At 46.1% G+C, this 26,536-nt stretch overlaps 1 protein-coding gene across 2 annotated transcripts in view; it reads left to right on the forward strand.

Annotated features, from left to right (window-relative positions):
- The window catches only part of Tead4 (TEA domain transcription factor 4), a 52,004-nt gene extending 42,051 nt beyond the window's left edge, over positions 1 to 9,953 (forward strand). For both annotated transcript variants that reach the window (XM_037204116.1, XM_028881523.2), the window contains 3 exons: positions 3,660 to 3,800; positions 5,516 to 5,668; positions 5,770 to 9,953. In XM_037204116.1, the coding sequence (XP_037060011.1) occupies positions 3,660 to 3,800; positions 5,516 to 5,668; positions 5,770 to 5,883 (408 nt within the window). In that variant the 3' untranslated portion in view covers positions 5,884 to 9,953. The remainder of the gene's footprint in view (positions 1 to 3,659; positions 3,801 to 5,515; positions 5,669 to 5,769) is intronic.
- Positions 9,954 to 26,536: the final 16,583 nt, after the last annotated feature.

The following is a 26,536-nucleotide window of genomic DNA, read 5'->3' on the forward strand; positions in this document are numbered from 1 at the left end:
GCTACACAGAGAAACCCTGTCTCGAAAAACCAAAAAAAAAAAAAAAAAAAGAAAGAAAGTATCATTAAAAGATGCACAAGTGGGGCTCAGAGGTTAAGAGCACTGGCTGTGCTTCCAGAGGTCCTGAGTTCAATTCCCAGCAACCACATGATGGCTCTCAACCGTCTGTAATGAGATCTGGTGCCCTAAAGAAAAAAAATAAATAAATTAAAAGAAAAAAAAAGATGCACAAGTTAGATGGATGCCTGTAATCCTAGTACTTAGAAGGCAGAGGGAATAAAATTGGAGGTTGGCCTGGGCTACATAACAAGATCTTGGCTCAAACAAAGACACCATGAGGGTATGGAGGATCTGTGTGGTTAAGGAGTGTAACATGTTGTCTGAGTATTGTCACCCTGGCCTCATCCCTCAGAGCCTCTACCTTTCCAGGCAGTTGATTTTGGACCAGAAAGTTGGCCCACATTTTAGCCCTACCGTTCTAGTCACAGTGTGCTCTAAGCTCACAAACTGTCTCTCAACTTTTTCAGGCCACTCTGACAAACTTGGTCTTCTAGGATGGTCATATGACTTAGAGAAAGTGAGAGAAAGCCTGGGTTCGGGTCCTTGTTCACTTCACTTGTCACAGGAAGACCTTGGACCATGGCTGACCCACACCCCCCAGCTGCCCTCCCCTACAGGATCATGATGGCGGCAGGATGGGGAGACTGAAGCCATTCTGGGTAGGGAGTGGAGGGGGTTTAGTAAGGGGACTAAACATTGGCTTGGATGCTGTTGTAACTGTTTCTTTGTTTTTCCTTCCTCCTGAAGAATGGCTCCATTTAACTCATGCTCAGTGCAGTGAGACATCCTAAAAATATTTCTGCATTCTGTTCCATAATTGCTTTCCTCACTCAGCATGTTGTGTTCATCCATAATGGTAAAGGCTAGACATTCTCAGTAGTGTGTGTGTGTGTGTGTGTGTGTGTGTGTGTGTGTGTGTGCGTCTGTCTGTCTGTCTGTCTGTCTGCGAGTGTGCACGTGTATGTGCCTGCATAATACGTTTTCTGTGCCACATTAATTACAGGGTAATTAACACTTCCTTGTCAGTTTACACAAAGGTTTTTGCTGTTGAAAGGAAGTAGCCAAAGGAGATAAAACCAGTGCTTGAGCGTCACCTAGCGGTCATGAGTAAGACTGCTTGTCACTTGTGCTCAAATATTACCCAGACCTTCCCTGGGCTCTCTGCTGAAGCATTGTGGGTCTCAGAACCTGCATCATGATTGGCAGCTCACATTGCATTCACAGCCTGCACCCTGGTCCACGTGCCAGTTACCTCTGCATTGCGTTGTCGATGAAGAAGCCCCACCATGAGAATCAGCCTTCTGGACAGGCGGAGTGGTGCAGGCCTTTAATCCCAGCACTTGGGAGGAGGCAGAGGCAGGCTGGTCTACATGGTGAGTTCCAGGACAGCCAACTTCCATAGCCGACCTTGTCTCAGAAAAACAAAAAGAAAACAAAGAATCAGCCTTCTGTAAGTCATCTGTAGGGAAATGGATGGAGTTAGAGGTCATCACGTCAAGCAAAATCAGGCCAACCCTGCCAGGCAAACACCTGTTTCCACATACACACAAAAAAATATAAATTTTAGAAAGGATTCCTTAATTAAAACAAAGAATATGTTAGGACCAGTGAGATGACTCGGAGAGTGTATGCACCTGCTTCCAAGGCTGACGACCTGAGTTCAATCCTCAGGAAGTACATGGTGGAAGGACGGAGCCAATACCCAAAAGTTGTCCTTTGGCTCCACATGCGTCCTCTGGAATGGGTGTACTCATACACACAAAATAAATAAGAAAAAGCCCACCCCAAAACAAAAGAACACCCCCCAAACCAAAGAGCTGAAAGGGTGTCCTGGAACTTGTTTACCAAGTTCAGCCACATAGGCACTCAGATGACACTGAGTCATGTCGGTGGGGACCCAGCTACCTCTCGAGTTGGCAGCAGAACTTGCCATCATCCACTGTTTGCTGGCTTTGCAAGTCTACAAAATGCATGAGTTATAGGGCCATGGGGCTTGCATCTAGGTTCTAGAAAAAGCCTGTGAGGCCACACAATGTATAGAAGGGTTGGATTCTCTGATAGGTGTCCCAGTGCCAGCTACACGTGAAGGGATATCTGTGTGTATGTGAGCACACGTGTACAGGTGCGTATGGAGGCCAGAAGAGAACATAAGAGTGTGAGCTGCCCAGCATGGGTGCTGGGGGCCTAGCTCAGGTTCTCTGTAAGAGCAGCAAGTGCTCTTAACTGTTGAGTCATGTCTTTCCGGTGCCCGAGTTTCTTCTTGTTGTGCTCCTTTTGACATGGAATGTTTACCCGGTTCCAGGATGAATGGGAAGTGTGAGGTTTTTCTTTCTGATTTTTCAGGGTCAGTGGCTCAGATTGCCTCAGAAGAGACTTTGCACTCTGGACACTTCTGACTCCATGTTTTTGTTTGTATTGTAAGATGGATACGAGCCTTTCTGGGCCAGGGATAGGCTTTGAATCTACAGTGTCTCCTACAGACAGACTTGCGTTTGGGATGCTTGGTCTTCAGCTTGTGGCTCTCTTTGGAAGGCAGTAGAGCTTTTAAGAGTTGTGGCCTTGCTGCTGGAAATAGGACACTAGTGGCAAGTCCTTGAAGGTTATACCCACTCCTGGTTTGGGCTCGTGTTCTCTCCTTCCTGTCCTATGCCGTGTGAACAGCCTCGGGATCATTCTGCCATGCCTTCCCTGCTCTGAGGGACTGAGAGAGCCAAGATAAAAAAAAAAACCTCCCTTGGGTTGTTTGTATGTGGTATTTAGTCACAGCAATCCCAAAGTAATTAATACAATATCCAACCAAGAAGTAATTGCCTGGCTCCATGTGGGCAGCTGTGGACTTATTTCTCATTGTTTGGGAAACAAACCAGAGTTACATTGAGTCTGGGTGTGGGGGGTGGCAGAGGCTTTCTTTTGCTTGCTGTGTACCAATTTTTTTTCTTTTTTCTTTCTTCTTCTTTGTTTTGTTTTGTTTTGTTTTGTTTTATTTTTTGTTTTGGTCCTTCCAGGCCAACAGCCGGCTGTCCCACTGAGCTGTACCCATGTCCTGCCCCCATTCTTTTAAAGTCATGTTCTCTCGTCCAAGATGAAGTGACCAGTATCGGCACAAGACACCCCAAGATCAAGTTCTCAGCACGAAGGAGATTTATTTGCCTCAGAGAGACAAAGGGCAGGGACAGAGGACAAGGGAGGAGGGAAGGGATATTTGTTCCAGAGGGACACAGGACTGCCTCTGGATAGAGAGGAGACAGACGTGGCCCATAGGCAAATGTCTGTTTATAAAGGTAAAGGGGAAACCCAGTGTTAGGACGAGGTGTTTGATTTTGATTGGACAGGTTAATTAGGGCAGCCAAAGGGGGCTTTTGATTGCTGGACTTTAGTATTTGACAGCTGGACCTTGGTAGTCATCCTCAGGAAGAGGGATTGGCCAAATAAGGGAACAGACCTTGGGGGCTAGCCTTCTGTAATCTAATGGTTTTTAGCAAGACAGAGGAACGTGGCAGCGCCTGCCACAGCCATGTTTGTCACACCCAGGCCGGCTAGAGTCCCTTCACGAGAACCTGCACTGGGACCCCAACTGTGTCTTCCTGTTCCTCCGGCAGGCAGACCTCAACACCAGCATCGACGATGAGGGCAGCGCCTTCTATGGCGTCTCGAGCCAGTACGAGAGCCTGGAGAACATGATCATTACCTGTTCTACTAAGGTCTGCTCCTTTGGCAAGCAAGTGGTGGAGAAAGTTGAGGTAGGAGGCCACCCCGTGGGTGTAGGGCCAAGGGGGTGGCCCGTGTGCTCCCTTTTCCTGGAGCTCTCCTGGGGGCAGGGTTGCTGAGGGTGGGCCCCATGTGGCTTCTGTGCACCTCCAGGAAGTGTGTGTGTTTGGGGTTGGGTGTGAAGCATCTAATAAGTTACTGATTTAATTGTCCATCCGTGCCTCAGAGCCCTGGCTGAATTTCCTGGTCGGGATTCCTTTCAAGCCTTTCTTGCAAGCATCCCACATCTTCTAGAGTAGGGCCAAAGCACAGGCTAGCCCAAGGATTTCTCCCCAATCCATCTGAGTCTGACAGTTGGGCCCGGGGGTAGGAGTGGGCTATCTCAGTCACACAGCTCTCTCTAGGGGCAGAGACAAGTGAGAATGGATGTTCAGGGTCTGTTCGCTTCCTGCTTTTTCTCCTTGAGTGCTGAAAGCTCGTGGAGTCCCTGTTTGTCCAGATGTTTGGACCTTTGTAAGAGCCTGGTATTTGCTAGGCAAGTACTCTACCATTGAGCTATACAGTCCTTTGTCCCCACCTCCCCCTTTTTGAGACAGTCTTTAGATCCCCCTTCCCAGGCATCCCAGCAGCAGACAGTTTTTGGAGTACCTTGGAGACGTTACACTTGGGCAGAACTCTCTGCCTCTCTCCCACTCACCCTGGCAAAGGCAGGCAGGCTGGTAGTGAGCACAAGCTAAGGGGACCTGGGTTTGACCCCTGCACACCTCTCCTGACCCTCACTTCCTGGTTGGAGTTGTGTTAACCACCCCTCCACTTCCTCCACTTAGCAGGTTGTCTTCACCACCCACTGGACCAATAGCTGTGACATTCTGCTCTTATTTTGTAATGAGAATGGCAAAGGACCCTAAAGCCTCCACCAGAGCGTACCTGTGGCTCTCACGTCTGTGACCCTGCGATGTCAGGCTGGTCACCTCCTGGCCCACGTGGGTCTGCATTGATGGTGTCCTCTGTACCTGGAGTTGACAGTCACCCATGTCAAACAGCTAGGTGCCAGGCAGGACCTGGGAAGTGACCTTTGCTTCCGGGTCCCAACCCTAGCTGTTCCGTGGCCAGGAAGCTTTTGACACATGTTAGCTCCACTGATCCCCACTCATATAACTTCGTTCCATCTTGGGGATGTAATCCAGTAGTTGCTCTGTGTGTGTGTGTGTGTGTGTGTGTGTGTGTGTGTGTCTGTGTTTTGTTCTGTTTTGGTGCTATAGATGAACTCCAGGGCACATCTGTCCTACCCCCGCAAAGGCAGTTTTTACAAAGCTCCCACAGTTATGACCATCATTAAACTCATCAAGGTTTTGAGGTGCTCATGCCTCTATCCAGTCATCGTCCCCTGTGCCATCCATCCAGCTCCTGTACCAATAGCATCCACCGCCAAGCTTCACGCATGTGGCAGTCCCACGGCACAGGTGCTGGTGCCCTCCCTCACCTCAGCCTCCCGTGCAGCTGCCCCAGCTCATTGCCACTGCTTCCGGGTCTTTACATGTCCCTCTCCTGGAAGTGTCTGCCTGTCATGTTAGTGACAGAGAGGAGAGGCCCGGCCTAAGGTCCAGAAACCTCAGAGGATGGCTCTGCTCCTGGGCCATCTTCTGCCCCCGCTTCCCATGGGCGGTGAATGGGTTTTTGTACATCCTTGCCAAACTGGGCTTGGGTGAAGGGAGTCTAAGCCTCCGTTGTCCCTGGGGTTCTACAGACAGAGTATGCTCGCTATGACAATGGCCGCTATCTGTACCGAATCCACCGGTCGCCGCTCTGTGAGTACATGATCAACTTTATCCACAAGCTGAAGCACCTACCTGAGAAGTATATGATGAACAGCGTGCTGGAGAACTTCACCATCCTGCAGGTATGAAGTGGAGCAGGTGCCCAGGGTGTGGTGCGCGGGTGGGTGGCACCAGGGGCCGCCCTACCCAGGGCTTTGACACCTCACCTCCGTCTCACCGACAGGTGATCACCAATCGAGACACGCAGGAGACCTTGCTGTGCATTGCGTATGTCTTCGAAGTGTCAGCCAGCGAACACGGGACTCAGCACCACATCTACCGGCTCGTGAAAGAGTGAGAGACTTGGAGAACGATGGTGGGGGGACAAATCCAGGAAATGGGGACCTGGGAGGGGATCTTCAGGGACGGCCCCCAGAAGTGCCGAGAGAGCTGAGCAGAGGAGAAAACGGCCTGACCTTGCAGGGCCCGACCCCCAATAAACCCGAGGTGCCGAGTGTTTTCAGAGGAGCTGGTCTGGCTGTATGAGCCCAGAAGGGCAGGGGAGAAGGGGGCACCAGGAAGCAAGCTGGAAGCAAGCCCAGAGATGCCTCCAAATGGTCCAGGACCCAGAATCCCAGTGGACTCAGCCAGGCACTCATCACCAAACACCAAAGCTCAAGACCCAGTGGTCCCTTCTCAGCTGCCGGAACATTCTGCTGTCGGTCACACTGGTGGCCTGAGGACAGATGGCATGTGGGTCACACAGCCAGAGACGCTGTGCATGACCAAGTGTGCACTGTCAGCCTGGCCATGACTGCCTGAGGATAGCTGTAGCAGAAGGCTCCACCCCTGCACACAGGGCTGGATTTAGATGTGGCTGCAACAGAGTCATTGGCTGGAGACTGGGTAAGAGTTACTCAGGTGGCCCTGCAGTGGCCCTGCAGGGGGCGGTGGCTCCAGACAAGGCTCCGAGGTAGGGAGTCCCACTTCAGGGCCAGCGTGGGCGCTGCTTGGCCCTGTCAGGCTCCTCAGCTTCCCTATTAGTGACCTTTCCTCTCTGCTCAGCGCTGGTGAGGAGAGGATGTCTGTAAAGTACCTGGGTCATGCCGGGCGGTGGTGGGGCACGCCTTTAACCCAGCACTTGGGAGGCAGAGGCTGGCGGATCTTTGAGTTCCAGGACAGCCAGAGCTACACAGAGAAACTTTGTCTTGAAAAACAAACAAAACAAAACAAAAGTAGCTGGGTACTATGCCAGTTAAATGATCTGGTCCTCAGCCCCAACTCCTTGCTTCCCTCCCTCTGGAAGGCTTGGATCTGGCTCTCTGCTGCCCTCTCAAGGCTTCCTGGTGTCTACTGCCCCAGGTGGAGCCTCCGGAAGAAAGATCCAACCTGGGTGTGTTTGTGTGTGCCCAGAACTCAGGGATGTATCTGTGGTGATGTAGAAATGGGCAGGGCAGCATTGAGGGGATGCTACAGAGGTGAGAAACGAGGGCTCTGGAATCAGTCTAACCTGACTTTGATGTGCAGCCTCTGGTGTGTTAATGTCATGGTGCCTCAGTTTTCCCATCTGTAAAATGGGTATAACATTCACCTACCTCGTGTATGAACGGTGCCTCGTATAGTGCTGAGCACACCCACATGTTCAATAAATATGCATCGGTACTAACCGTGGGAGCTTCGGCTCTAGCTGAGGAGCCCGACTCGGGAGCTATGCACTGGGGGTGGAGGGGGGTGTGGTGGTGGGGGGTGTGATCCTACGCAACTGCCCTTCAGATAGGGGGCATCCAGGGGTCTCAGGGAAGAAATAGCCCTTGAGGGAACAAGTTCTGAGAGGAGAATGGCTAGTATTTATTGATGCTATTTCTGTGGGGTTTTTTGGTGCTGGGGTGGACCCCAGGGCTTGGCACAGGCTGAGTTACTGTGCCAGAAGTATGCACACAAGCATAGGGCGGAGCCTGGCAGCATCTCAGATGAGGAATACAGACAAGTCACCTGGTCTTTCTGTAGCCCCCACATTCCCTCTCCTTAACCCGAAGCAATTTAACCCATCCCGCCCCGCCATGTTAGGATGGTGTCTGCGGACCTGCTTCCTACTGCACTGTGTAGAGATCCTGCTGTCAAAGGGGGTCAAGGGTCCCAGAAAGACTGCTGCATCCCCGGCCCTGTGGTGAGCATTCACCCCTCCATGTATGTGCAGGCCTGTGTTTGCAGCTCCCTCAGATCTTAGCCCTGGCCCTCTCCCCCTGTGCATGCTGCCTGGGAGCAGCATTCTTGGAAAGCCTCAGCCTCAGACACTTCAGACTTTTATGTGGGCAGCCACTAGGGACAGGAAGGACACAACCCTCTCCTGTGCGAAGCAGGTCAGATGTTGGGTCCCAGCGTGGGTCATGAGTTTTTCCTGTGTGAACTGACCTCAGTGGCCTCACGGAGACTCGCCACAGAAGACAGTAGTCTTAGCTTCCTCTCCACTTGACTCAGTGTGGCCCTGGACTAGGGCACCTCCACGCCACATGATGATACTGTACTGGCGCCGTGGTTTTTTTCTTTTTTCTTTTTTTTTTTTCTTTTCTTTTTTTAGATGAGCTCACCCTCTCTGGTCTGGGCTAATATCTCCAGTGATCCTCCTGCCTCAGCTTCCTGAGGAGCTGGGACTATGGGTGCTCACCACTGTGCCTGCCAGTCCTATTTTGAAGATTAAGAAAGTGAGGCCCGGAGAGCTTAAGGAAGTTGCTTGGGTTGTTGGTGCATTTTTTTCTTTTGCTTTGTGAGTAGTTGTTTAATTTCTGAGATGTGGCAGGCCCCGGGAATGTGTCCATGAGCAAAACAGCCAGGGTGGCTATGAGCTTGCTTTGGACTAAGGAAGGGGTGCCTGGAGGTGAGTTAAGGAGACTTGTGGGCAATGGGAAATGCTGTGGAGAAAAGGGCACCAAGGTTAGTGTCACTTTAGGGGAGGCTGCTGAGGCCCAGAATCTGCACTAACTCTTGAACTACACACAAGTGGATCCGAAGGAACATTCCAAGGGATGGAGAGTCCTGGAGACAGGGAGGGGATGGGTGTGCCCTGCGGGTATGTTGAGCAACAGAAGTTGGACATACCTCCGGCCAGCATGGCAGGTGGAAAGGCAGTGGCTCAGTCTTTCGCGTCCCCTGCACTCCCTGTGTGGATGGATGTGGACTTTGGAGTTCTCTCAGGGTGGTGGCAAGGCCTGGAGGTGTTCAGCAAGGGAGTACATTCCTTTGATGCTATTTTTAGAGCTGCCCTAGAGCTGTTGGAGTCGACCAAGGAGCACGCTCCCCCCCCCCCCGCATTTGGGGGTGGAAACTTTGTTTCCTGGGCATGTTCTACTCGGCAGCCCTGTGGGAGGCAAGGGAGAGTGGACCAGACAGGGCTACCCATGTCACCGGGCCTGAGAGATGACGAAGGGTCCCCAAGTCCTGGGAACAGAGAGCCCTCTACCCTGGGAGTGAAAACCCTCCTGGTGTTATCTAGTTAGCGGGAAACGTCGGAAATGGCGGCGGTAGGGACAGGTGAAGGGCTTTCTGCCTCACAGGGTCTGACACTAACAGCAGATTGTACCAACCAAGTGTCAGAGGAATGGAAAGAATGTGTCCTGACCAGACAAACAAGCACAAGCACAAAACCAAACAACAACAAAAAACCCCAATAATTAAAAATAAATAAAATATAAAGAAAACCACAACCCCCTCCCCCCCATGCATAAAAGGAACTAATGTGTTTGTGTGTACAAGTAGTGGTGTCGTAGACAGACCTACAGGTGAAGGGGCCTGAGGTGTGGTCTTATATCTCTGGTCTGTGGTGCACCCCTTCTTTGCCAGGCTGGGGGTTGAATGCAGAAGGGCTGAGGGTAGGCTGTGACAGGAAGAGAGACAACAGAACAGTGTAGGCTTCTCTCAGGGGTTCTGCCCAGTGGCCACCGGCATCTCACCCCCGCTGAAAACCTATTTTCTTTCTTAGAGCTATGGTAACAGGGGGCAGTGGCGCTTTGGATAACTTGTGATCTTACAGATCAGAAAGAAAATTACATTTTCCTCAAAGACTTGACTCCATATAGAGAATGTAGTTAACTAATATGCCCAGCCAGGTGCCGGGGTGCATACTTTTATTCTCCGCTCCAACACACACACTCAGGAGGAAATTGAGGCCAGCATGAACTACACAGTGAAAATGATCTCTGAAATAAAAATTCTTTAAAAAGTGTCTGAACTCGGCTTTTGTATATATATATTCGTGAGTAAGAAAGGGTGCAGATGGGCACGGGCCTTTCTGGTGAGGCAGAGCCCAGACTGTGGAAATGATGTTTTTCACTCACAGATGTCTGATATTCAGCTTTAAGGCTTTTGTACTTTTTTCTATGTAAACCCCCTTCATCTCTTCAAATCTTCAGTAAAGACTGCTGCAAACACAGAGGTCTGCGCGCATGTGATTTCTTTGTGCAGGAGTGGAGTTCCGAGACTATTCACAAAGACTATCACCCAAACCAGCGATGCGCACAGGGCAGATGCCCTCTGGGACTGGCCGGTGCTGAACCAAACCAGTGGGAGCAGGAACGGAACTCCGAGCTGAAGAGTTAGAATGCTTTTTGAATAGGGCATGGTAAGAGGCTGGCCATTGTTAATATTCTGATCCCGGCCCTTGGGGCTGCCCTGCATCCTGACTTAAAGCCTCGTCTTAAGGAAAAACTCGGTCGTCCCCGCCCCTCCCCCACTCCTTCCACTCCCATGAGGTGTGCACCCCTTGACCCCTCTCTTTCCCTCTCTTTCTTCTTTCCTATCCTCTCTTCGTCTCTCTATTATAATAAACCATCTCCGTGGGGATGTAGCATCTGGGTCGTGAACGTCCACCCGCCACCACACCCTCATGGAGTGGGTCACCCACCAGCCTGCATCTGCATCTGCTGCATCTGCCGGGCACACCAGCATGTCTCCTTGCATGCGCAGGATACCCTTGGGGGGTCCCCGTGTAATAATTCATAGCAGCCATCATCCCACAACACTACCAAGCTCCAAATTTGCATCAACTACTGTTCTGTGCTGCTAAACTGAACTAGTTTGGGGTTCAGAGGGGGCTGACGCAGGACCCCACTTGTACCTGCTGCACTCTCTCCCTTTGCTCCCTGTCCTGAGCAGGGAGGCAGGAGACCTTGCCTGGATGACAGGGCCTGCCTTTTGGTGGGCACCTTCCTCCCTGGGCCAGACTCAGGAAGGACAGACCCCCAGATTCTTATTTGAGTCAGGAGTTGGGTCATGACTGAGAGGAGAGTTGGGGCTGAGAAGAGAAGCTCTGGCCAACCCTGTGCTGGGACGCGGTGCGTTTACAGACAGAGGAGGAGGAGGTGAAGCAGGAGTGTGATTTGCTCTCAGTAGTAAAGGAACTGTTTTGGGGTCATGGGAGGCCTGCTGCTGCTCACAGGGAGGTGAGGATGGAGAAGTGACCACTTCTGACAGAGACTGCCACCTCCTTTTCAAATAAAAGGACTAGACCCCTCTGTTTTTTATCTAGACACGTGGTCACTCAGAAAAACCATATTTCCTAGCTTCCTTTGCAGTCCGATGTGGTTATGTGACTAAGTTTGACTACTAGAGGTAAGCAGAAATGAAATTTCCAGGAATGACCTAAAAGGGAGGGAGTATGCTCTTTGTTCTGAGGAGTTGTTGGGAATGTGCTGTGATGGCTGGATTTTGTGTAGCTACACTGGACTCAGGTGACCTTTGACTGGAAACTACTCACAATACAGCAGAAAAACAAGAGAGTTACACAGCTCTAAGATTTCATGTGAGGGATGGATTTTTATGTTTGTCACTTTCATTATTATAGTTTTTGGAATTAGCAGTCAAACTGAATTCTAACACACAGCAGTGTTCAGTCTGGTAGCTGATTTGGAGGCAACACAGTTAAGGCATAAAGATGATGATGATGATAAAGACGATGATGATGATGATGACGACGACGATGACGACGACGATGATGATGATGATGATGATGGTGGTACCTACCTACACCTTTTGAGACAAAACCTGCCATCCTGCCTCAGCGTTCCAAAGGCTTCCATCACAGACATGCACTACCACGCTCCGCTCTTCCTTGCACTTTTCACTTTACAAAGCACTTCTAAAACATTTTCTTGCCTGAAGTCCACAGCTGCCCTGTGCTCCTGCAGACATTCTCTTTGTGGATGAAGAGGCCCGGGAAATCGGTAACTAACCTCAGCTAGTATGGTTTGAATGTGAAATGTCCCAAACACAGGGCTATGTGTTTGGACACTTGGTCCCTAGCTGGTTGGTGGCACTGTTCTGGAAGGTTCCAGAACCTTGCTGGCAGCAGTAGTGTCCTAGAGTCACGGCTTGAAGGGTCCAGATCAGCACACTTCCATCCCAAGCTGTCTGTGTCCTCATCTGCCTGGAGGTGACCAAGCGATGTCACAAGCTCCACGGCTCCTGGCGTGAGCAGTTCTTGTTCCCGTATCTTCCACAACAGACTGCAGCCCCTCAGACATACTTTGCTTCTCGTCTTTGGTGTTTTATCACAGTGCCCAGGAATGTTACACACCCGGTAAGTACACTACAGGCCTTTCTACCTCCGCTTGGTCTGCCTCCTCAGCCAGCCCTCGTGAATGCAGGTGGCCTGATCCTGGGTGGTCAGGGCTTGCCTGAAGCTGGCCGGGAGGGTGGGAAGCCCAGAGAGGAAACCAGCTAGAGGCAGGAGTAGTTCAGTAGTAGATAGAACACTTGCCTAGCATATGTGGCCCTGCCATGTATCCAGGGAAACAAAACAAAACATTAAAGCAAGACAAAGAAAGCATTTTATTTATTTATTTATTTATTTTTAATTGCACTCATAATATTCATTAATTACACTCATGATATTAATTACATTTGTGGTATTCATTGATTACATTCGCAATATTCATTCAATAATTATATTTATGATATTCATTAATTACATTAATTATATTGATTTATTACATTCATGATATTATGTCCTGATACTACTGTCCATTTGTGGGGCTTTTCCATCACACAAAACAGAGATTCTGTACTTAGGAAATTATTGCTCTATATTCCTTTCTTCTCCATCTTGAGATAACATCTAATCTTTCTGTCTCTATGAATTTGTATATTTTGTATATTTCATGTAATACAATTCTATAGTATTTGTCCTTTTTTTAAATGTAAAAACATTTTATGTACAACTGCAGGAGAAATGATACTCAGATAGTTTGAACATAAAAACAGGTTATAATTCAAAAGTTCAGGGTTATTTTAAACAGTGCAGTATTTTGGTACAGCAATCACTTTGTGTCTAAAGGAAGTCTGCTGCTGTAGAGAGATGTGGTGCACAGGAGGCTGGGGGGAAGAATGAGGGAAGGCGACATCAGTGACCAGCTGTATTCCAGGGAATGTGTCTGCCAGCTGGCGGGCTTGCAAGCCCATCCTAGAAGTAGTCAGGAGTCATCAGATAATTACTCCGAGTCTGCAGAGTGTCTTATGACCTTGCAATTTTTTTTAATAAGAATTAGTTGTTTTTTTTTTTTCAGCCCCTACTCCCCCACCCCCACCCCCTACACCACCACCATCACCACCATCAAGGCCAAACTGGAAATTAGAAATTTGCCACCATATTTTCATTCTGTCTTTCCCCTTCAGTAACATTGTTTTGAGACAGGATCTCCGGCCAGGTGGTGGTGGCGTAATTCTTTAATCCCAGCACTCAGGAGGCAGATATAGGTGGGGTGAGTTCGAGGCTAGCCTGGCCTACAGAGTGAGCTCCAGGACAGGCTCCAAAGCTACACAGAGAAACCCTGTCTTGAAAAACAAAAAACAAAACAAACAAAAAAGACAGGATCTCACATAGCTCAGGTTGGCTTCACACTCACTTTCTCACTATTTAGCTGAAGATGACCTTTAACTCTTGATGCTTTCAAAGATTGAGATTATAGATATGTGCTATCTATCACCTTTTCTTTCAGTGAAGGCTTTGCTGACTTCTTTCCAATTCCTTTCTTGAAATCCAGCCCCCAGTCCTGAGACCGATGCTGGGATTTGTGTATACCAACTTAGGTGAGGGTGTGCACAGACCGGGTGTCTAGGCTTTGAGCTGCTCACCCACGTTCTCACATCCCTTGCAGCCAGCCATGTGCCTCCCACTCCCACGTACTTCCCAGGTTCTGTTCTAAGAAATGAAAGAGCTCCAGAAAATCCCATTCTGTCCAGCTCTCCACGGCCCCTCTGACCTTGACTCGCCCACCCCAGCTTGGCTCTGGAGGCACATTAAAGCAAGCCTCGAATGCATGCTCCCGCCTGGCCTGCGCCGCGCCCCCCGCCCCCAGCTGTGATCTGCCCACTTGCTTTCTCTTCATCTCCCTGGTCTGGGATTCCTGGCTGTGCTCCCTGGCTTTGATATTTGCCTCTGCGCTCTCTGGTTTGGCAACTCACCACATTCCCCTTGTGGCTTTTGGGGCCTCTGGATTTTGTTGGTCAGCCTTCTGCTGAGGAACATTCTGGTTTGGACCCTACCGAATCCTATGGCTAAGCCAGATTGGAAGTGGTCCTACCGTGGCCTGTAGCACCCTCGTTCTGCTCTTGGCCCTGGTTGCGCCTTGAGGGAAACACACATGCAGACCATCCCCAGAGCCCTTTCTGATTGTGCCTAAGTGTCTGGCTCACTCCAGCTGATAAAGATGTGGCCGAGAAAAAAACTAGAGCCCCTGCCCTCAAAGAGCATTCAGTGGAAGTCACACAGCGGGGGAAATGGCCGGTCTATCCTGTGGACTTCACTCACCAATGGCTGCCGTGGTGTCCATCCCAACTAGTTTTAGGGTCTGTTCTCTATTAGATGGCAAGGACACACACAGCAGAAGTGAGCCAGGCATGACAACAGTCCTGATCTCCTTAGATGAAGGCCCAACTGTTGCACCATGTGGGCAGTGGTGGGGAAGTGCTAACTGAGCAATTCCAGGCCTTGTTACCTGGTGGGAAAGAGCCTGCATGTACCCAGGTGGCCACTGGTGAAGGGCAGCTACTGCAGCGGTGGAGGGGGGCGGAGCTTCTTGGTAAAGGATGGCTACTTCTGGGTAGGACTTTTGCCTGCATGACCTGGGACTCTTTGGAACTATCAGGTCTTGCTGCCCTCCCCAGTTTTTGGAACTTTATACCTGTAGGTGACTCCTTAGCATGTTCAAGTTTGAGAAGTCACTGCGTTGGACTTTTCACCAAGCAGAGAAAGCTCCACCCTCAGGCTGTAGTGAATCTCCTCCGGGGCTTTCTTCTTGTAGACAGAGCAGGGGCTTGCAGTGGAATACAAGGGCCTTCTGTCTTTGAACAGCATACTCATTGCTATAAAACTACTTTTCTCTTTACAGAAAGAGACACCAGGGGCTGGAGAGATGGCTCAGTGGCCAACAGCACTTCCTGCCCCTGCAGAGAACCTGCATTCAGTTCCCAGCACCTACATGGTGGTTCACAACCATCTGTAACTCCAGCTTCAAGAGATCAAGACACGGCCTGGTGGTGGTGTTGAACATCTTTCATTCTAGCACTCAGGAAGCAGAGGCAGGTGGATCTCTATGAGTTTGAGGCCAGCCTGGTCTACAGAGTAAGATCCAGGACAGGCACAAAACTACACCAAGAAACCCTGTCTTGAAAAACCAAAAAAAAAAAAAAAAAGAGTGCAAGAAAATTAATATCCAAGGAGCCACTATTATTCCAAGATTATATTGACACATAATCTTTTTTGTTTGTTGGTTGGTTTGTTTGAAACAGATTCTTACAATGTAGCCAAGCTGGACTAATTCTGCCCAGACTCCAGTGTGCAGAGCACCATACTTTGCTATATGCAATCTTTTCAGCTGTCCAAGTTTAAAAAAATGATGTATGTATGGGTATTCTGCCTTCATGTGTGACTATACACCACATGCATACAGTATCCACAGAGGCCAGAAGGCATCAGCTACCCTGGAATTGGAGTTATAAATAGTTGTGAGCCACCATGTGGGTACTGGGAATCAAACCCCCTTATCTGGAAGAGCAGCCAGTGTCCTCACCACTGAGCCATCTCTCCACCTCCCATTCCTTATTAAAAAAGTCTCACTCCATTGCCCAGGCTGGTCTCATTCTCCTGAGTGCTAGAATTATGAACACAAGCCACCAGGCCAGGCTCAGCTGTATTGCTCTGAACCTAAAATTATCAATGGAACTTTTTATGTCTGAAGAGCTTTATGCTTAGAAAAGAAGACGTGAAGATCTCTGTCTGTTGACTTATTTTGAACAATTAAAGGACTGGCCTGAATTCAGTGCCAGCCTGGTCTACAGAGAGAGTTGCCAGACATCCAGGAGGTACACAGAGAAACCCTGTCTTGAAAAACTGGGGGGAAAAAAGGGAAATGTTACAGTGGTGTCAAAGGACACAGAAAAACTGGAAAGATATAAACATTCACTAATGATTAAAAAAACACAAAAACAAAGGCCGCTCTAAGTAGGATTACAAAGGGAGTTTGTTGATCTAGTAAAACCTACAATGGGTGAAGAAATACTCAGAAGATCCACTTGAAAATCAGGAATAAAATATGAGGGATGTGCTGTGGGATGTTCTGTATGTCCTGTGGGAGCCCATTCTTGGGTTCCTTGTGGCTTTACCCAGCAAGTCCACATAGAGGATGATTAGGACCACGGGCATGAGTGCAGGTGTCTGAGATGGTCTGCACTTGGCTGTGCTGTGGGATGATCTGTATGTCAAGTTGCTCTGATTGTTCAATAAATAAAACCTGATTGGCTATGGCTAGGCAGGAAGTATAGGCGGGACTAACAGAGAGGAGAAATAAAAGAACAGGAAGGCAAAAGGAGTCACTGCCAGCCGCCACCCTGACAAGCTGCATGAAAAGATGCTGGTAAGCCACAAGCCGTGTGGCAGGGTATAGATTTGTGGAAATGGATTAATTAAGATATAAGAACAGTTAGCAAGAAGCCTGCCACGGCCATACAGTTTGTAACCAATAGAAGTCTCTGTGTTTACTTGGTTGGGTCTGAGCGGCTGTGGGACTGGCAGGTGACAAAGATTTGTCCTGACTGTGGGCAAGGCAGGAAAACTCTAGCTACAGGGATGTACTTTCCATGAAGTTGAACGCCCTTCTAGAAGTCCTAGCAGAACAGCCAGCCAAGGAAACATAAGTCTAGGAACTAGAAAGAGAGAAACACTGTTCAGCAAGGCTTGCACCATGAAAATGCAAGAGAAATTACAGAAAAGGTTTTGTGGGGTCTAGGGTCGTCCAGAGATTCACCAGTCTGACTCAAGGTTTGGTTTTAGTAAATTAAAGGTTTTTTATTAAAATGAGACTGGTCAGGACAAAACCAGAGAGTGTTCTCTAGGTAAGGAAGGCCTCAGCTATTGTTAGCCAAAGAATTATATAGGAAAAAACAAGAAGTTTTAATTTTGGGGAGCCAAATTAACTCATATTCTGTCTGGGTTAGGGCAAGGCTTGATTTTGTAACAGATGTCCAGCAGGTACCTCACCCATCCAAGCAAGCAGGCATTTCATACAAAAGACGAATTTAGCAGTCAATCTGTTTAATCTTGTGACCCATTACCTTGTAGGAATAGCTGTGGTGATATTTTATTTGTGCTGAAATGTAATTTTATTTGTATGTTAATAAATAAATTTTGCTTGGGGATCAGAGGTCACAGTGAGCCATAAACAGAAGTCAGGCAGTGGTAGCATATGCCCTTAATCTGATCACATGGCAGATAGAGTCTCTATCTGGTCAAGAACACATGCCTTTAATCCCAGTACCAACCATAGAGACCTGGAAGTCTGTATAGACAGGCAGCAATGAGGAAGTGATGTGGCTGGGCTTAGAACCAATGAGAAGGCAGAACAGGAAGGCAATAAAAGCGCAGTTTAGACAGAAAGATCTCTCTGGGAAAGCAACGGCGAGGTGGTAAGCTAAGGCTAGTCGTGGCTATTCGCTATTTCTCTGATCTCTTTGCCTATTACCCCTGTATTTGGCTCTGTGTTTCTTATTTAATAAGACTGTTTAGAAATTCATCTATAAATAGATGTGGCACTGAAATATTTTGCAACAATCAGCAATTTTTTAAGACTAGCCTAGCTGTTGCAAAATATTTGTTTATACTGTATAAAGATGTGTCACTGTGATTGATTTAATAAAGAGCTTAACAGTCAATAGCTAGGCAGGAGAGATAGGATTTCTGGGGAGAGAGAGGAAGAGGAATCTAAGCACTTGAATTATGCCAGAGAGATGCCAATGGGACATAGAGGGAGTTGGACATACAGGATGAAAAAAAAGTAAAAAGCCACATGGTAAAATGTAGATTAATAGAAGCAGGTTAATTTAAGTTATAAGAGGTAGTGGGACAAGTTTAAGCTAAGGCTGAGCATTCATAATTAATAAGTCTCCATGTCATTATTTGGGAGCTGGCTGGTTATCCCAGGACTTGACCATTGTCCCAATTTTCTCAGTGTCCCCTAAATATGCCATCTCCCCAGACAATAGGAAACAGTCTAGAATACACAACACCCACATTCCCAAGAGGTGGGGTGGGTGGGTTTTGGCCATTTGATGGATTATGGATGTTTATCACCATTTAGGGGGGGTTGGTTGCAAGTTGTTATTGGTCATAGTCAGAGAAGAAGCTGAGCAAAGGAGATTAGATTCAGGGATCTCATTCTAAAAAGAAAGAGGGGGAATATAGAAATGACAGGGCTGGGTGGTGGCGGCGGCGGTGGTGGCGCACGCCTTTAATCCCAGCACTCGGGAGGCAGAGCCAGGCGGATTTCTGTGAGTTCAAGGCCAGCCTGGGCTACCAAGTGAGTTCCAGGAAAGGCGCAAAGCTACACAGAGAAACCCTGTCTCAAAAAATAAAACAAAACAAACAAACAAAAAAGAAATGACAGGATATAAAATAAAATAAAATAAAAAAAGAAATGACAGGATAAAGAGGTTATTGAGTCTACTTTTAAAATAAAAAAGCAACTACTAGTCTTAAATATTTTACATTGGTATGGATTTTTGTATATTGATACAAATTTAAGGTTATTTTTGATATGCTGTATATATGTTTCTACTTTTGTTTAAGGTATTGTACCTATGCAGTTCATTTAACAATGTAATGGAAATTTCTAGTCCCTGAAAACTATTAATATAAACTATTTAAGATAATTAAAAAATGCAGGTTTAGTAGTCTTCTATAACAATCAGACTTGTAGTCATGTTAGGTATGTTTTCAAGGTCAAACAAAGATATATTTTAGATCGATAAGCAGTCTTCAAACACTTCAGAGATCTACAGAATATGGCATTTAAGATAAGGCTTTTCATGACAGTGAGACATGTCTGCTCCTGGCAGCACCAATTTACTTCAAGAAAGGATGATGGGTATCAAAGAATCTCCATATGGAATTTGCTTCCAATGTGGCAAAACTAGCCATTAGGCAAGAAACTGCCCTTGCCTTGACTGCTGACAGTATGCTGTCCAAATTGGACTAGAAAGACACAAAAGACAGTGATGGCTGAACTTTGCCAAGACAAGGTAGGATAGTTTTTCAAAATTCCTGCTTCACAGAAAAGTGTGTCAGATATTCTAGCATGTAGGCTGAAGATGAGTGCCCCAACATTGTAGAGGAACCATGAGTCCAGGCAGCCAGATGTCTTTGCCATTTCTATGGAAGTTGTTTGCTTTGCACTTCCTGTTTACTCAGATAATATTATTTCCTTCTCTGATATTTGATGGGGTTGAAGACTAGATAGTTATAGTTACAGTTTTCCTTGTTACCAAATTCAGAAAAGAAATTACATAAGAGATGCAAAGTTTATAAGGTTGAGAAACATAAAAGCTTAAGTTGTTTATCTAAAAAATGTTTTAAGGTCTAAGATATTTTTAGGATGGTAATGCAAGTTACATCTGTAACTCCTGCTCCAACTTAATTCTTCCTACTGTTTTCTAGGGACGAGTTCAGGGCTTGTGTTATTGCCAGGACTGTCACCAAGGTCGTGATGTGTCTTTTTCTCAACAAATCCTATTGACAATGCTGAGATTTTTTATTTACTCTCTTATGGCAACGTACTTATCCTTGGTGTGTTGGTACCTGTTGTGCAACAGTGTCCCCCAAGACTGAATGAAACACTCCACCCTGATGGGAAGCTCCTTAAGTGGGAAGACAAACAACTCAAAATAGCTTAGAAAGTCCTTGAAACTGACATGGAGGAAGCCTACTCTCTTCAAGTAGTCCTGACCTGGGGAGTCCTGCTCAATGCCGTCTATAGCTGCACGTAACTACTGCAAGCCTAGAAACCGCTGTTCAACCCACACAAGAACACATGTTCAAACAACATTGTTTTAATGATGGATTTAGTTTATGAATTGTTTCACTGTTGGATTTAGTTTATGAATTGTTTCACTGTTGGATTTAGTTTATGAATTGTTTCACTGTTGGATTTAGTTTATGAATTGTTTTTGTTTTCTTCCCCCACCAAAGACTGTTTATGTTTTCACTAATTCATTTGCAAACCTTGGCAGTTGTCATTTTCCCATATTCTGTAATTACCAACTCTATCCCTTGTTTGAACTGTTTATTCCTGAAAGGACTGCCCATCACAATGTCATTCCCTGCTTAAGATCAGGAGCGACATCAGCAAGAAGAGGCAGGAAGTGTTGACTAGCGTCTCTAATGCTGGAGTTGTATCTGTGAAATTGAAGCTGGAGGGTTTTTTTTTTTAAATATATATTTTTAAAGCTTGAAAATAGTACAAGAAAGGACAATGAATTGCACAAACTGATGCTTTTCTGACCCATCAAACTCTACTGGACTTGCATAGGATGCAGAACTGTTGAGAAAAGCATTTTTTTTTCTTTTTTTCTTTTTTCTTTTTCTTTTTTTTTTTTTTTTTTTTTTTTTTTTTTTTTTTTTTTTTTGGTTTTTTGAGACAGGCTTTCTCTGTGTAGCTTTGTGCCTTTCCTGGAACTCATTCTGTAGCCCAGGCTGGCTGCCTGCCTCTGCCTCCCGAGTGCTGGGATTAAAGGCGTGCGCCACCACTGCCAGGCTGCATCATGGTTATTTAAAGACACATTCTTTCCCAGAATTAAAGAGACTTGCCTTAGTTTATGGAAGTTGATTACAAGTAACTATAATGATAAATATCCATTTTTATCCCAGGTCTCATTGAATCCAAACCTTAGCTTTTCTAGGGCTATATTGAATTATTTGAAAAGTTTTATTCGGGCTGGAGAGATGGATCAGAGGTTAAGAACACTGGTTGCTCTTTCGGAGGTCCTGAGTTCAATTCCCAGCATCCATATGGTGGCTCACAACCATCTGTAATGAGATTTGATGCCCTCTTCTAAAAAATAAATAAATAAATCTTAAAAAAAGTTTTATTCAATTTAAAGTTATGTTTTTTACTTAATTCATTAGATTAACATTGCTGTATCCCATTCCCACTGTAGAAGTGGGGATTTAGGGTTGATATTGCTAATTATACAATAATCCATTTTACATGTGATAGATTGTATTTAACATTTCTGTTCATTGTCTTACAGTTGTGTTTATGTAATTTTTATTTAATAAAGTTTAAAGTTGTTCAGAACATATTTTGCATGATCTTGTACCCCCTGTTTTTTTTTTTGTGTGTGTGTGTGTGTTTTTTTTTTTTTATGGCATAGTAATGAAATCTAACTGTGTGGTGAAACCTGGAAAGCAGGTGCCCAGGGAATGACCTATCAGATTAAGCCATCTATACACTGTGCACATGAGTGACTGTTCTTCTGTTCTGGGCCTCTGCAATGAAGTTAGACTATTTCAGAGAGGATCTGCTCCCTTGTCTTGGGTTGTAGAGAGAGAATATATGTGGAGCTTAGTTGAGCAGAGTTCAGCTTGAGCCCTGTAGAGTTGAACGATGGGCAAACTTAGTGTAACATACTCAGGGGCATTTGTCATTGAAGCCGCTCTTCCTTATTGTAAATGGAAGCTCAGGTCCACTGCTCACCACTCTACCAAAAACCAAGAGACTGACACTGGTGTCTTTATCATTTTGCCCAGATTCAGGGAGAGAAAATTTCTCGGTTCTCTTCTGATCTATACATCTACACATCTCTCCTTTTCTATACATCAAGGAGCTTGATGATGTACAGAAAAGACAACCAGAGTTGGGGAAATGGCTCAGTTGGCAAAGCACTTGCCATGTAAGTGTGAGGGTCTACACCAAGAGCTCACTTAGGATAAACGGTGATGGGTGCTATGAGATATCAGAGCCCCGTCCTTTGTGGCAGAGTGGACTCCATCTTATCTCTTTCTTCCATCAACCTCCTTCTGCAAGTATATATCTCTAATCACCTCCTTGAGGACAGAGGATCATGGAAATCCATTAGAGGGTCCTCTGAACCTTGGTAACATCCAGCATCGGCTGTGTCTGTTTTCAAGTGCTTAGTGTGTATGTTTTTCAAAAAAGCATTCCATGAGCTGGAGAGACGGCAGAAAGACTGAAGCTCAGGGGTAGATGGGAGAGCTTACCCGCTTACCACGTGTAAGGCTGTGTGTTCAATCCTCAGCACCTCAAAAAAGAAGAAAAATAAGAGTTCGAAAGGGTAACATATACATATTTGAAGGAAGTTTTTTCAGTGTCCAACAGGTAATTAATAAAAACTAAAATAATTAAGTCTAATACATGGAAAAATGCAACATACATGTCAATAAACAGACCATCTAATATATAAGTACTTAACACAAAAAGAAAGGAAGGCTACAAATAAAAAGAGGGCTGAATGCTGGGTGGCGGTGGTGCACACCGTTAATCCCAGCACCCGAGAGGCAGAGGCAGGCGGATCTCTGTGAGTTCAAGATGGATGATCATGATAAAATATTTAGAAACCAGTCAGTTATTAAGAAAACATCAGTATAAATGTGTGTCTACACAAAACACAGCATACATTGCAGAGAGATTTGAGCTAAATTTAAAACTAAATTAATGAGGAAATTAAAAAAGAGAAAGGTACATTTCATGATACTCAGATAAAGAAGAGCTTCTGAATCACTAATATATATCATAAATTACAAAAAAAGAGAGTGATGCATTTGGTGCTATTTAGGAATTTAAAATTGATGTGTATCAAAAGACAAGCACTAAAGAGCAAACAATATCAAAATTTATAGCAATTGTGGTGGAAAAATATCTATCGTAAGTTAGTGAGGATAGAGTCCATATAAATCAATGAAATGCTAAGAACCTCCTCTCCCCAAGAAAATGAACAAAAATACACAATTCACAAGTAATATGCAAATACTCAATAAGCCTGGGAAAAATAGAAACACAAACAGAACAAAGTCATACTTTTCGATTTATATACAGGCAAAGGCTCTCAAACAATTACAAAAATCTCTAGGTCTGTTTTCTTTTCTGTATATAAGTGTTTTGGCTGCATATATGTATGTGTACCACATGTGTGATGACTATCCTCGGAAGTCAGAAGATGGGTGTTGGATCTCTCGGAACTGGATTTATGGGTAACAGCCATCTGGTCCCCAGGTTCTGGGAACCAAACCTGTGTCCTGTTGCAAGAGCCACAAGTGATCTTAACTGCTGAGCCAACTCTCTTCAGTCCATGCCCACCCCAGTAAACAAGTTTAGAGAATACTCTTGAAAATGTTCAGCTAAGGGCTGGAGATAGAGCTCAGTGGTAGCATGCTTGACTAGCACGCTTAAAGCCCTGTGTTTGATCCTCAGTACACATAAACCAGGCATGGTTGTATATTCTTATAATTCTACCACTGGGAAGGTAGGGGCAGGGAGATCATAGAGTTCAAGATCATCCTCTGCACTGTAAGTTTGAGGCCATCCTGGGATACATGTGTATGCTTTTCTCTGAGTTTTTATCATCAACAACAATATTGCTATGAGCCCACAGATACACCATCAGTGGTGCCGGGAGCTGGAAAACATGAAGGATATTTTACAGAAAGCATAAATGGCACAACTGTGTTCTGACATCATAAAATAATTTAAGTTGAGGAGGTTATTTCTCATAGCCTGTGTGGCTAATGCCATTAACACTCTATTAGACATCTCATTTAATATCCTGGGTATACCCCATGCCAAATGGCAGAGAAAGAACATCTGGATTGGTGGACTGAAGGACACTTGTTCATAACACATCCTTGTGAGCCAAAGAGCTGTCAGGGTATTCCAATAATCAAGAAACATCTGGAAACTTGCCTATGTCTATAACTCTAGGATAAGTCCCAGAGAGGCCCCTCCATGAAACCAAAGACTGTGATGTTATTAATAGCAATGTCTGTGCAAAACAGCACTGAGGTCTGGCAGCTGAAGAGACCCACAGATGGGTACCTCTGGTGGGTCACCAAGCTATAGCTTCAAAATGCTCGTGGATTTGGCACTCCGTGGGGAACGTGTAGCAAATGGCCAACTTCCAAGCAGTTGAACTGCAGGTGGCTCTGTTCCTTCACACCACATCTCTTCATGCTCACTTGGTGTGCCATGTGATGTCGCTTGCCTACAGTAAAGGTAACGGAGTCTTTGCAAGAGCAGAACGGGGCTGCCAGTGTAGCTATGATGTTACAGTTACGGCTTGCATGGTCCAGGAGGCCTGGCAGGAGCTTCACAGTGAAACCCCTCTGCAATGGAATCAGTTCCTCATCCTTCCAAAGTAGCCCATCATGGATTTCAGAAGGCCAACCAGGGATGTGGGCGGGGCAGTGGTCATTGCGGGGCCTGAAAACCCAGCAGGACGCTGGCCACCGTCAGAGGTTGAAGCTTTTGCTAAACAAGCATGAGGACTTGGGTCTGGATCCTTAGTATTTATGGGAGATGTCGGGTGTGGCAGCAATGCCTGTGACCCCAAGACCTGGAGGCAGCCATAGGAGGATCTTGGGGACTTGATGGTCAGCCAATCTAGCCAGTCAGTGAGCTCCAGGTTCAATGAGAGCCCTTGTCTCAAAAAATAAAGTGGAGTCCTTAATCCCAGCACTCAGAAGGCAGAAGTAGGCAGATCTCTGTACGTCCCCGGCCAAATTGGTCTATATAGTGAGTTCCAGGCCAGCCAGGGCAACACAGAGAGGCCCTGCCCCTAGTCTCAGAAAAAAAAAAAAAGCCAGGTGGGGGGGGGGGGGGGGGGGGGGGGGGGGGGGAGCGGTGGCAATGAAGTCTTAGGACAGCACAAGAAGGTTAATGGTTCTGATGATGTAATGATGAGCCAGGAACTTACCAAGCATCATTAAGAGGCATATTATGTTTAAGCACTATAAAATATAAGGGCAAGTATGATACTGACCTCTGACCTTTCTTTACACATGCATGCATGAGTGCACGTGCACAAAGACATGGACTCCAGTAATTTGTGCACTGTGAAGTATGCCAAAGCCAACTAAAATGGTATTTAGTATATGCTCTCTGCTCCTGTCTGTGATCAAGACACAACAGGGATCCTACATTGTACAAATCAAATGCAAATATGCCATTTAAAACATAAAGCAGGCCGGGTGGTGGCACATGCCTTTAATCCCAGCACTTGGGAGGCAGAGCCAGGTGAATCTTTGTGAGTTTGAGTCCAGCCTGGTCTACAGAGTAAGATCCAGGACAGGCTCCAAAGCTACACAGAGAAATCCTGTCTCACCACCCCCCCCAAATTAAAAAATAAAATAAAATGTAAAGCAAAGTAAGACAGAGACTGGAGAGATGGCTGAGATGGTTACAGAGGATAGAGGTTTAATTCCTAGCACCCACATTTCAGCTCACTACTGTGTGGTTGATATATAATACACCCCAATAAACTTAACTGAGGGGTCAGAGAACAGAACAGCCATTTGATTAGACATAGAGGACAGACAATGGCGGCACCCACGCCTTTAATCCTATCACTCAGGAGGCAGAGATCCATCTGGCTCTCTGAGTTCAAGGCCATACTGGGAACAAGCCAGGTGTGGTGGCACACACCTTAATCGCAGCACTTCTGATCTCATGTCTTTGCTTGGGAAGGACACACGCCTTTAATCCCAGGAAGTAATATGGCAGGACACAGAAAGGTATATAAGGCGTGAGGAAACAGGAACTTGCTCTCTTGAGGCTGAGGACTAGGAACTAGAGGCCTTTTAAGCAGTTCAGCTAAGACCCTTCCAGGCGAGCTCTGCCTCTAGTCCCAGCACTCAGGAGACACAGACAGAAGAAGCAGATGTTCAAGGTCATCTTCTGCTACACACTGAGTTTGAGTCTATGTCAGGCCCTGTCTCAAAAGCAAATAAACAAACAAAACAAAACAGAGCTGGAGAGACAGTCTAGCAGTTAAGAGCACTGGCTGTTCTTCCAGAGGATCCGGGTTCTATTCCCAGCACCCACATGGCAGCTCACAACTGTCCTAACTCCAGTCCCAGAGGATCTGATGCCTGCTTCTAGACTCCATGTGCATAAACACACACATAGGGAAAACACTCTTAAACATTAAAAATATAAATAAATAAATCTTTAAAAAAAAATAAAACAGGATAGAAAGATGGCTCAGCAGTACTCACTTTTTTTTTTTAAAAGATTTACTTATTTATTATGTATACAACATTCTGCCTCCATGTAACCTTGCAAGCCAAAAGAGGGCACCAGATCTCATTATAGATGGCTGTGAACCACCATGTGGGTGCCGGAATTGAACTCAGGACCTCTGGAAGAGCTGTCAGTGCTCTTAACCTCTGAGCCATCTCTCCAGCCCCCAGTACTCGCCCTTAACTGCATATTTTTGTGCAGTTTTGCTGCATATAGTTAAAATATTCTACTGTAGATATCTATTACTTTGCAATGAGGAACAAATTTTACAAAAATGACTCTACAAATGACAATATATTATCTACCTTGTGCTTGGAGAAACAACGTGACTAAAAAGAAAAGACACAAATATGTTTTAAAACAGGAAAGTAAATACAATCTTCTTGCATATACAGACCAATACTCTTGCAGAGCTCCATTGAGGACACACCATTCACA

The sequence above is a fragment of the Peromyscus leucopus genome, chromosome 3 (genome assembly GCF_004664715.2).
Source record: "Peromyscus leucopus breed LL Stock chromosome 3, UCI_PerLeu_2.1, whole genome shotgun sequence".
Lineage (NCBI taxonomy): Eukaryota > Metazoa > Chordata > Mammalia > Rodentia > Cricetidae > Peromyscus > Peromyscus leucopus.